The sequence below is a fragment of the Anomaloglossus baeobatrachus genome, chromosome 7 (genome assembly GCF_048569485.1).
Source record: "Anomaloglossus baeobatrachus isolate aAnoBae1 chromosome 7, aAnoBae1.hap1, whole genome shotgun sequence".
Lineage (NCBI taxonomy): Eukaryota > Metazoa > Chordata > Amphibia > Anura > Aromobatidae > Anomaloglossus > Anomaloglossus baeobatrachus.
In genome coordinates, this window is record NC_134359.1 from 249,701,007 (window position 1) to 249,713,489 (window position 12,483).

At 52.6% G+C, this 12,483-nt stretch overlaps 1 protein-coding gene across 1 annotated transcript in view; it reads right to left on the bottom strand.

The window, feature by feature from the left end:
* ERI2 (ERI1 exoribonuclease family member 2) overlaps window positions 1–12,483 on the bottom strand; it is a 45,015-nt gene that overhangs the window by 19,087 nt on the left and 13,445 nt on the right. Inside the window, exon 6 of the mRNA XM_075318032.1 lies at window positions 1,837–1,993. Within this exon, the coding sequence (XP_075174147.1) occupies window positions 1,837–1,993 (157 nt within the window). The remainder of the gene's footprint in view (window positions 1–1,836; window positions 1,994–12,483) is intronic.

Genomic DNA, 12,483 nt, shown 5'->3' on the forward strand with positions numbered 1-12,483 from the left:
AAATATAATGGACGCAATCAAATCATTAGCATCTGCGTCACTTTCGGACAGATCAATAGGGTACATGGAGAGCGTCCGAGCCCCCAGTAAGTCAGAAGTACGCTTAAAGCGTTTGTCAGGACAGGCCCTGGGTTTAGTCACAGTGGCCTGCTCTCTTAGGTGAGATAAACTGGTGTTTTTCTACCCAAGAGGCCTGTTCTTCTGACACTGGAGGGTTAAGGTCCAGAACGGAGTTAATGGACGCTATCAAATCGCTAACATCTGCATCACCATCGGTATCAATGGGGTACATAGACGAAGCATCTGAGCCCACAATAAGGGCATCCTCCTCGCCTTGTGACTCGGCCCGTGAGGCAGAGCCGTGGGACGAGGAAGGAGAGGAGTCCCTGCGTCTCCGTTTAGGAGGACGGGGTCTGGGATTAGGTGAAACAGACTCTGTTAGCTCTGCAGAGCGAGCTGGAGCAGCAGAGGCACCCTGAGAAGGGGGCTGATTCATGCTTAGCAGCGTCCGAGACAACTGTCCAATGGAGTCTGCAAAGGACTGGGAAATAGCATTGGAAAAAGATGCTACCCAAGCTGGGGGTGCAGCCTGGGGAGACTCCAGGCTGAGGCACCACCACATTAGAACAGGCATTACAGTGTGGGTCTGCAATACGAGCTTGCATGCAGTGCATATAGTGTACAGCCTTGGAGCCTTGCTCCTAGTGTGAGACATGCTGCTGAGGAGGAGGTTCTATAATAAAGAATTAACTCCTTCAGAATGCCCTGAAAGTGTATAAAAGTGCACAACCAGAGGTTGTGACTTATCAGACCGCTATTATGTGTGCCCTCCGGATTCCAAGCCTGGACCCCCAGCCAGATATTCACTCCTTCTGCAGAGCAGCCAGCGCCGACCAGTGTACTAAGAACGCTGAGAAAATGGCGCCAGAGTGAAGGGGGGGGCGGGGGTTAACCCAGGAGCGGGAATCGGAGGGCTAAGGAGATGTACAGGGGAGGGAATCATCTCCTCAGAGAGGAGTGTCCTCCCCTGTGCAGAGCGGCCGGCGGGCGGCGCTGCAGTGTCCCCCTGCAGGACTGACATGCAGGGGAACGAAACGAAACTAGGCCGCGGCTGAAGCCGGGGCCTAGAGTTATGCATGCGGCCGACAATCAGGCATCATCGGGGCGGTTCTCAGTAAAAACCGTGGAACCGGCCGGAAACACAGTAAAAAGCAGCATTATTAAAGTAAATCACTGTCCCCCCCAATAAAAGTGCCCCACATTGCAGAAGGACCCTCTGAATAACGTCTCTATACTTAGCTTTGAGACGCAGGGCCCAGTCCCTGGGTGGGGTGGGGGTCCAGTGCTCCGTCCAGCAGGGTCCTGCAAAAGGGCTGCGGATGGAGGCCGGTCTCCTGCAAGGCAGTGAGAACCGTGTTGGCTCTAACTTCAAGCCAGAGCCCCTAAGGGATGGTGAAGGAGCGCGGCATGAAGGGCTCCTGCCCTGAAGTCAACCTTAACAGCACCGTCGCCAGGGGGGTGAGAAGGGACATGCCGGGAGTCCAGTGGACCCGCTTTTCTTCCAAATCTTTAGAAAAAATGAAAAATCAAAAGAGGATGCATGTGTGTGTGACCTCCTGAACACAAAGCATGAAACTGGTTGGATTTGTCATCCGGGGAGTGTATATGCTCGGAGGGAGGAGCTACACTTTTAGTGTAGTACTTTGTGTGTCCTCCGGAGGCAGTAGCTATACACCCATGGTTTGGGTCTCCCATAAGGAACGATAAAGAAATTATTGTATGTAGACTGAAAAAATAAAATATTCCAAATGAATAATAATAACAACAACACAGTACCGGACCATGTTACAAAGCCACACATCTTCTGCTCGGAGGTTGTAGGCGTTGGGGACACACTAGGGAAAATAATGTGCTTTTCCTTCTGAAGTTTTTGGATCCATGTGGAGAATTGGGATAAGCAGATCTTTAAAGGCACGCCGTCATCCACTTGTTGCTATTATAAAGCAGAATCGGAGCATTATACAAACTGCATTATGATAAGCAATATGATACAGCCGAACTGAGATAAGAGTTTCAAAAATAAAAATCTTTCTCCTTTGTTGCTCAACAATATTAAAGGTAATCTGTCACCAGTTTTTTGCCACCTAATCAAACAGCAGCATAGAGACTGAGATCCTTATTCCAGTGATGTGTCACTTACTTGGCTGCTTAAGGCCCTGTGCGCACACTGCTGTTTTTGTCGCGGATTTTGCGTTTTTTGTTGCTAACATTGCTGCAGTCCTTCCCCAGCAAAACTTATGGGGAAAAAAAAATGCTGTACGCACACTGCGGTTTTTTTTTTTTTACCACTAGGTTTTGCTGCAGAATTTCTGCAGAAAAAAAAAAAAAAGAATAAGCATGCCACTTCTTTTCCACAGGCACCTGCGGTACCCGAGGAAAACCCGCAGGTGTGTTGTTACTGCGCTTTTTGCTGCGGGTGTGGTATTCTGACAGAGGGTGCAGATTTTTCTTAAGAAAAAGTTATTTCCCAGTGTGCACAGGGTCCAAGGTAGTTTTGGTAAAATCGCAGTTTAATCAGCAGTAGATTATCATTACAGGACTACTTGGTGTGCTGCCAGGTAGTCCAGAATATTCCTGAGCTCTGTATAACCGCTAGATCTGCAGCTGAGAAAGAAGTGAATTTTGTTTACTTACCGTAAATTCCTTTTCTTCTACCTCCTATTGGGAGACCCAGACAATTGGGTGTATAGCTTCTGCCTCCGGAGGCCACACAAAGTATTACACTTTAAAAAGTGTAACCCCTCCCCTCTGCCTATACACCCTCCCGTGCATCACGGGCTCCTCAGTTTTGGTGCAAAAGCAGGAAGGAGGAAACTTATAAATTGGTCTAGGGTAAATTCAATCCGAAGGATGTTCGGAGAACTGAAAACCATGAACCAAAAGAACAATTCAACATGAACAACATGTGTACACAAAAGAACAACCAGCCCGAAGGGCACAGGGGCGGGTGCTGGGTCTCCCAATAGGAGCTAGAAGAAAAGGAATTTACGGTAAGTAAACAAAATTCCCTTCTTCTTTGTCGCTCCATTGGGAGACCCAGACAATTGGGACGTCCAAAAGCAGTCCCTGGGTGGGTAAAAGAATACCTCGATAAAAAAAAGAGCCGAAAACGACCCCCTCTTACAGGTGGGCAACCGCCGCCTGAAGGACTAGCCTACCTAGGCTGGCGTCTGCCGAAGCATAGGTATGCACTTGATAGTGTTTCGTGAAAGTGTGCAGACTAGACCAGGTAGCTGCCTGACACACCTGCTGAGCCGTAGCCCGGTGTCGCAATGCCCAGGACGCACCCACGGCTCTGGTAGAATGGGCCTTCAGCCCCAAAGGAAGCGGAAGCCCAGAAGAACGGTAGGCTTCAAGAATCGGTTCCTTGATCCACCGAGCCAAGGTTGACTTGGAAGCCTGCGAACCCTTACGCTGGCCAGCGACAAGGACAAAGGGCATCTGAACGGCGCAGGGGCGCCGTGCGAGACACGTAGTACCGGAGTGCTCTCACTAGATCTAATGAGTGCAAATCCTTTTCACATTGGTGAATTGGATGAGGGCAAAATGAAGGTAAGGAGATATCCTGATTGAGATGAAAAGGGGATACCACCTTAGGGAGAAATTCCGGGACCGGACGCAGAACCACCTTATCCTGGTAAAAAAACCAGGAAGGGGGCTTTGCATGACAGCGCTGCAAGATCCGACACTCTCCGGAGTGATGTAACTGCCACTAGAAATGCCACCTTCTGCGAAAGACGTGATAAAGAGACATCCCGCAGCGGCTCGAAAGGTGGTTTCTGAAGAGCCGTTAGCACCCTGTTAAGGTCCCAGGGTTCCAGCGGACGCTTGTAAGGTGGGACTATGTGGCAAACTCCCTGCAGGAACGTGCGGACCTGCGGAAGCCTGGCCAGGCGCTTTTGAAAAAATACGGATAGCGCCGATACTTGTCCCTTGAGAGAGCCGAGAGACAAACCCTTGTCCATTCCGGATTGAAGGAATGAAAGAAAAGTGGGTAAGGCAAAGGGCCAGGGAGTAAAACCATTATCAGAGCACCAGGATAAGAAGATCCTCCAAGACCTGTGATAGATCTTGGCGGACGTTGGTTTCCTGGCCTGTCTCATAGTGGCAATGACATCTTGCGATAACCCTGAGGACGCTAGGAGCCAGGACTCAATGGCCACACAGTCAGGTTGAGGGCCGCAGAATTCAGATGGAAAAACGGCCCTTGTGACAGCAAGTCTGGGCGGTCTGGGAGCGCCCACGGTTGACCCACCGTGAGATGCCACAGATCCGGGTACCACGACCGCCTCGGCCAATCTGGGGCGACGAGAATGGCGCGACGACAGTCGGACCTGATTTTGCGCAGCACTCTGGGCAGCATCGCCAGAGGAGGAAATACATAAGGCAGTCGAAACTGCGACCAATCCTGAACTAATGCGTCCGCCGCCAGAGCTCTGTGATCCTGAGACCGGGCCATGAATGCCGGGACCTTGTTGTTGTGCCGTGACGCCATGAGATCGACGTCCGGCGTTCCCCAGCGGCGACAGATCTCTCGAAACACGTCTGGGTGAAGAGACCATTCCCCCGCGTCCATGCCCTGTCGACTGAGAAAATCTGCTTCCCAGTTTTCTACGCCCGGGATGTGAACTGCGGAGATGGTGGAAGCTGTGGCTTCCACCCACTGCAGAATCCGTCGGACTTCCTGGAAGGCTTGACGACTGCGAGTGCCGCCTTGGTGGCTGATGTAGGCGACGGCAGTGGCGTTGTCCGACTGGATCCGGATCTGCCTGCCCTCCAGCCACCGATGAAAGGCCAATAGGGCTAGATACACTGCCCTTATCTCCAGAATATTGATCTGAAGGGATGACTCTATCGGAGTCCAGGTTCCCTGAGCCCTGTGTTGAAGGAAAACTGCCCCCCACCCTGACAGGCTCTCGTCCGTGGTGACCACAGCCCAGGTGGGGGGTAGGAAGGATTTTCCCTGCGACAGAGAGTTGGGAAGGAGCCACCACTGAAGTGACATCTTGGTTGCAAGGGAAAGAGAGACGTTCCTGTCTAGGGAAGTCGACCTCTTGTCCCATTTGCGGAGAATGTCCCATTGGAGTGGCCGCAGATGGAATTGCGCGAAGGGCACTGCCTCCATCGCTGCCACCATCTTCCCCAGGAAGTGCATGAGGCGCCTCAAGGGGTGTGACTGACCCCGAAGAAGAGATTGCACCCCTGCCTGCAGCGAAAGCTGTTTGTCCAGCGGTAGCATGACACTCCATCCCAAGGTACGTCAGTGATTGGGTCGGTGTCAACTTGGATTTTGGGAAGTTGATGATCCACCCGAACTGCTGGAGAGTCGCCAGAGCGACGGAAAGGCTGTTTTGACATGCCATCTGAGATGGTGCTCTGACCAGAAGATCGTCTAAGTAGGGAATCACCGAGTGGCCCTGAGAGTGTAGGACCGCCACAACAGATGCCATGACCTTGGTGAACACCCTTGGGGCTGTCGCCAGGCCGAAAGGCAAAGCCATGAACTGAAGGTGTTCGTCCCCGATGGCGAAACGCAAAAAGCGTTGATGTTCGGGTGCGATCGGCACATGGAGATAAGCATCCTTGATGTCGATCGATGCTAGGAAGTCTCCTTGTGACATCGAAGCGATGACCGAGCGGAGAGATTCCATCCGAAACCGTCTGGTGCTCACATGTCTGTTGAGCAGTTTGAGGTCCAGAACGGGACGGAACGAGCCGTCCTTCTTTGGCACCACAAACAAGTTGGAGTAAAAGCCGCGACCATGTTCCTGGGGGGGAACAGGGATCACAACTCCTTCTGTCTTCAGAGCGTTCACCGCCTGAAAAAGTGCATCGGCTCGCTCGGGGGGCGGAGAGGTTCTGAAGAAACGAGTCGGGGGACGAGAGCTGAACTCTATCCTGTAACCGTGAGACAGAATGTCTCTCACCCATCGGTCTTGAACATGTGGCCACCAGGCGTCGCAAAAGCGGGAGAGCCTGCCACCGACCGAGGATGCGGTTCGGGGATGCCAAGAGTCATGAGGAGGCCGCCTTGGAAGCAGTGCCTCCTGTGGCCTTTTGGGGGCGTGACTTGGACCGCCACGCATAGGAGTTCCTCTGGCCTTTCTCCGGCCTGCTGGACGAAGAGGATTGGGGCTTGGCGGAGGGACGAAAGGACCGAAACATCGATTGTATTTTCCGTTGCTGAGGTCTCTTCGGTTTGGACTGGGGTAAGGAGGAGTCCTTTCCCTTGGATTCCTTAATAATCTCATCCAATCGTTCGCCAAACAAGCGGTCGTCAGAAAACGGCAAACCGGTTAAGAACCTCTTGGAAGCCGAGTCTGCCTTCCATTCGCGCAGCCACATGGCCCTGCGGACTGCCACAGAGTTAGCGGATGCCACAGCTGTACGGCTAGCAGAGTCTAGGACTGCGTTCATGGCGTAGGAAGAAAAAGCTGACGCTTGAGAAGTCAAAGACGCAACTTGCGGAGCAGAATTGCGTGTGACAGCATTAATCTCAGCCAGACAAGCTGAGATAGCTTGGAGTGCCCACACGGCTGCAAAGGCCGGGGCAAAAGACGCGCCCGTGGCCTCATAGATGGACTTCACCAGGAGCTCTATCTGCCTGTCAGTGGCATCCTTTAGTGATGAGCCATCTGCAACCGATACCACAGATCTAGCCGCCAATCTAGAGACTGGGGGATCCACCTTGGGACATTGATCCCAACCCTTAACTACGTCAGAGGGGAAGGGGTAACGTGTGTCAGTAAGGCGCTTAGTAAAGCGCTTGTCCGGAACCGCTCTGGGCTTCTGGACAGCATCTCTGAAGTTAGAGTGATCGAAAAACGCACTCCGCGTACGTTTAGGGAACCGAAACTGGTGTTTCTCCTGCTGAGAAGTCGACTCCTGTACAGGTGGCGGCGGGGGAGATATATCTAACACCTGGTTGATGGACGAGATAAGGTCATTTACTATGGCGTCCCCTTCAGGTGTATCAAGATTGAGAGCAACGTCAGGGTCAGAGCCCTGAGCTGCGACGTCCGCCTCGTCCTCCAGAGAGTGCTCAAGCTGGGAACCCGAGCAGCGTGAAGAAGTCGGGGAAGATTCCCAGCGGGCCTGCTTAGCCGGTCTGGGACTGTGGTCCGGGCCGGAGTCCTCCACATGAGACCTAGGGCCCCCCCTGGGAACGTGCTGCGGCACGGACAGAGAGGGGCCTGGAGGCGAAGATCCAACAGGGCCCGGGGCCTGTGGAAGGACCGGTCTGGACTGCAAAGCTTCAAGCAGCTTGGCAGACCATTTGTCCATAGACTGAGCCATGGATTGTGAGAGTGATTCAGAGAGTTTTTCAGCAAAAAACGGCAAACTCTGTCCCTGCCGCCTGGACAGGGGGAGCAGGGGGGTCTACCTGAGCCGAGGGGCCCACTAGTGACCGAGGCTCCGGCTGAGCAAGCAAAACAGGAGTTGAGCATTGCTCACAGTGAGGGTAGGTGGAACCCGCAGGTAACTTAGCCGCACAAGAGGTACAGGTCGCAAAATGAAGGGAATTTTGTTTACTTACCGTAAATTCCTTTTCTTCTAGCTCCTATTGGGAGCGACAAAGAAAACCCTGTGCCTTGGCACCCTTGCTCCTTGTGGACGACATGCTGTTGTCTCCTAGGAGAGTGATCACTGAGGGTATATGGGAAAGGGTATACAGCCCGACCAAACAGAAATATATAAATATATATATAGTATCTATTCCGGCACCCTAAGGGGGCCAGCACCGGGTGACCGGTGTGGCTTACCGACCACTAAAAAGCGGAGTGTGTGTCCTCCAGATTCCCTGCCTTAGGTCTCCCAGCGTTGCAGAGCTCTTTCCTGGAAATCCTCCACAGGCAGAATGGAGACTTGGAGTCCTCCGTCCACTGGAGGATTCGTTGAACCTCCAACATCGCCAGACGGCTGTGAGTCCCGCCCTGGTGATTGATGTAGGCAACCGCTGTCGCGTTGTCCGACTGAACTCGAATGTGCCTGCCCGCCAACAGGTGGTGAAAGGCTAGGAGAGCTAGAAACACAGCTCTGATCTCCAGCACATTGATCGAGAGGGCTGATTCGGACGGAGTCCAAGTGCCCTGTGCTCGGTGATGGAGAAGAAGGGAATTTTGTTTACTTACCGTAAATTCCTTTTCTTCTAGCTCCAATTGGGAGACCCAGACAGTGGGTGTATAGCTACTGCCCTCTGGAGGCCGCACAAAGAACTACACTTAAAAGTGTAAGGCCCCTCCCCTTCTGGCTATACACCCTCCCGTAGGAGTACAGATTCCTCAGTTTTAGTACCAAAGCAAGAAGGAGGAAAGCCAATAACAGTTTCAAAAACAAATTCAATCCGATAACATGATCGGAGAACTTAAGAAACAACATGAACAACATGTGCACCCGAAAAACGAAACCCTAAGAACAAATAGGGCGGGTGCTGGGTCTCCCAATTGGAGCTAGAAGAAAAGGAATTTACGGTAAGTAAACAAAATTCCCTTCTTCTTTTTCGCTCCTAATTGGGAGACCCAGACAGTGGGACGTCCAAAAGCAGTCCCTGGGTGGGTAAAAAGATACCACATGAACGGGCTGTCAGACAGCCTCTTCCTACAGGTGGGCCACCGCCGCCTGAAGGACCTGTCTACCTAGGCTGGCATCTGCCGAAGCGTAGGTATGCACTTGATAGTGTTTGGTAAACGTGTGCAGACTCGACCAGGTAGCCGCCTGGCACACTTGCTGAGCCGTAGCCTGATGCCGCAATGCCCAGGACGCACCCACGGCTCTGGTAGAATGGGCCTTCAGTCCAGATGGAATCGGAAGCCCAGCAGAACGGTATGTGTGAAGAATTGGTTCCTTGATCCACCTCGCCAGGGTGGATTTGGAAGCTTGCGATCCCTTATGCTGACCAGCGACTAGGACAAAGAGCGCATCAGAACGGCGTAGAGCCGCCGTGCGAGAAATGTAAATCCTGAGTGCTCTCACCAGGTCCAACAGATGTAAACCCTTTTCAAATTGGTGAACTGGATGCGGACACAAAGATGGTAAAGTGATATCCTGATTGAGATGAAAGGAAGAAACCACCTTGGGAGAAAACTCTGGAATTGGACGCAGTACTACCTTGTCTTGGTGAAAAACCAGGAAGGGAGATTTGCAAGATAACGCCGCTAGCTCGGACACTCTTCGAAGAGACGTGACCGCCACAAGAAAAACTACCTTTTGTGAAAGCCGAGAAAGGGGAACCTCTTTCAAAGGCTCGAAAGGCGGCTTCTGGAGAGCAATGAGAACCTTGTTCAGATCCCAGGGTTCCAATGGCCGTCTGTAAGGAGGAACGATATGACAAACTCCTTGGAGAAAAGTGCGTACTTTAGAAAGCTGTGCCAAGCGCTTCTGAAAGAATACGGATAGCGCGGAGACTTGACCCTTAAGAGAGCTAAGCGACAAGCCTTTTTCCAACCCAGACTGCAGGAAGGAAAGAAAAGTTGGCAATGCAAATGGCCAGGGAGAAAACCCTTGGGCCACGCACCACGCTAAGAATATCTTCCACGTTCTGTGATAGATCTTAGCTGAGGATGGTTTTCTAGCCTGTCTCATTGTGGCAACAACTTCATGAGATAAACCTGAGGCCGCTAGGATCCAGGACTCAATGGCCACACAGTCAGGTTCAGGGCCGCAGAATTCAGATGGAAAAACGGCCCTTGAGACAGCAAATCTGGACGGTCTGGTAGTGTCCACGGTTGGCCTACCGTGAGATGCCACAGATCCGGGTACCACGACCTTCTTGGCCAATCTGGAGCGACGAGTATGGCTCGATGGCAGTCGGACCTGATTTTCCGGAGAACTCTGGGTAACAATGCTAGAGGTGGGAACACATAGGGGAGTCGGAATTGCGACCAATCCTGAACCAAGGCGTCTGCCGCCAGTGCTCGGTGATCGTGAGACCGTGCCATGAAAACTGGGACCTTGTTGTTGTGTCGTGACGCCATCAGATCGACGTCCGGCGTCCCCCAGCGGCAACAGATCTGCTGAAACACGTCCGGGTGAAGGGACCATTCTCCTGCGTCCATGCCCTGGCGACTGAGAAAGTCTGCTTCCCAGTTTTCCACGCCTGGGATGTGAACTGCGGATATGGTGGACGCTCTGCTTTCCACCCACGTCAAAATCCGTTGGACTTCTTGAAAGGCTTGGCGACTGCGTGTTCCCCCTTGGTGGTTGATGTACGCCACCGCCGTGGAATTGTCCGACTGAATCCGAATCTGTTTGCCTTCCAGCCATTGTTGGAAGGCTCGCAGGGCAAGATAGATTGCTCTGATTTCCAGAACATTGATCTGCAGGGTGGACTCTTCCAGAGTCCACATCCCCTGAGCCCTGTGGTGGAGATACACCGCTCCCCACCCTGATAGGCTCGCATCCGTCGTGACCACTGCCCAGGACGGGGGAAGGAACGACTTTCCCTGTGACAATGAGGTGGGGAGAAGCCACCAACGCAGAGAGTCCTTGGCAGTCTGAGAGAGGGAGACCGTCCTGTCGAGGGACGTCGATTTCCCGTCCCATTGGCGTAGAATGTCCCATTGTAGAGGGCGCAGATGAAACTGCGCGAACGGGACTGCCTCCATTGCTGCTACCATCTTTCCTAGGAAATGCATGAGGCGCCTCAGTGAGTGCGACTGGCTCTGAAGGAGAGATTGCACTCCAGTCCGCAGCGAGCACTGCTTGTCCAGTGGAAGCTTCACTATCGCTGAGAGAGTATGAAACTCCATGCCAAGATAAGTCAGAGATTGGGTCGGGGTTAGATGAGACTTTGGAAAGTTGATAATCCACCCGAAACTCTGGAGAGTGTCTAGTGCCACTTTCAGACTGTGTTGGCATGCCTCTTGAGAGGGTGCCTTTATAAGCAGGTCGTCTAGATACGGGATGACCGAGTGACCCTGCGAGTGCAGTACAGCTACTACTGCTGCCATGACCTTGGTGAAGACCCGGGGGGCTGTTGCCAGACCGAAAGGTAACGCTACGAACTGCAGGTGTTCGTCGTGTATGACGAAGCGTAGGAAACGCTGATGCTCTGGTGCGATCGGCACGTGGAGATACGCATCTTTGATATCTATTGATGCTAGAAAATCTCCTTGAGACATTGAGGCTATGACGGAGCGTAGGGATTCCATCCGGAACCTCCTGACTTTTACGTGTCTGTTGAGCAACTTTAGATCCAGGACGGGCCGATACGATCCGTCCTTTTTTGGGACCACAAACAGATTGGAGTAAAAACCGTGACCTTGTTCCTGAAGAGGGACGGAGGTCACCACTCCTTCCGCTTTTAGAGCGGCCACCGCCTGCAACAGAGCATCGGCTCGGTCTGGTGGGGGAGAAGTTCTGAAGAAACGAGTTGGCGGACGAGAACTGAACTCTATCCTGTACCCGTGAGACAGAATATCCCTCACCCAACGGTCTTTGACGTGTGACAGCCAGATGTCGCCAAAGTGGGAAAGCCTCCCACCGACCGCGGGTGTGGGAATCGGAGACCTCAAGTCAGGAGGACGCCGTTTTGGCAACGGTTCCTCCGGCTGCCCTTTTTGGGCGTGACTGAGACCTCCAAGAATCTGAGCGTCTCTGGTCCTTTTGAGTCTTTTTTGACGATGCGAATTGGGACCTGCCCGGTCCTCGAAAGGACCGAAAACCAGACTGACCCTTCCTCTGTTGGGGTCTGTTTTGTCTGTGTTGCGGTAAGGATGAGTCCTTACCCTTGGAGTGTTTGATGATTTCATCCAAACGCTCTCCAAACAATCGGTCACGAGAAAAAGGCAAATTGGTTAAGCACTTCTTGGAATGAGAATCTGCTTTCCAATGTCTCAACCACAGGGCCCTACGCAAAACAACGGAGTTGGCTGACGCCACTGCCGTGCGGCTTGTAGCGTCAAGAACAGCATTAATCGCGTACGACGCGAATGCCGCCATTTGCGAGGTCAATGGTGCTACCTGCGGGGCAACTGCACGTGTGACGGAGTCAACTCGCGCAAGCCCGGCTGAGATAGCTTGGAGTGCCCATACGGCTGCAAAAGAAGGCGCTAATGACGCTCCAATCGCTTCATAGATGGATTTCAGCCAGAGCTCCATCTGCCTGTCAGTGGCATCTTTAAGTGCCGCTCCATCTTCAACTGCAACCAAGGATCTAGCTGCAAGCCTGGAAATTGGAGGATCCACTTTTGGACACTGGGTCCAACCCTTGACCACCTCAGGGGGAAAAGGATAGCGTGTATCTTTAAGCCGTTTAGGAAAACGCCTTTCAGGATAAGCGTGGGGTTTCTGGATTGCGTCTCTAAAGTCAGCATGGTCCAGAAAAGTGCTTAAAGTACGCTTAGGGTATCTGAAATGGATTCTCTCGTGCTGCGAAGCTGACTCCTCCACAAGAGGAGCTGGTGGGGAAATATTTAACATCCT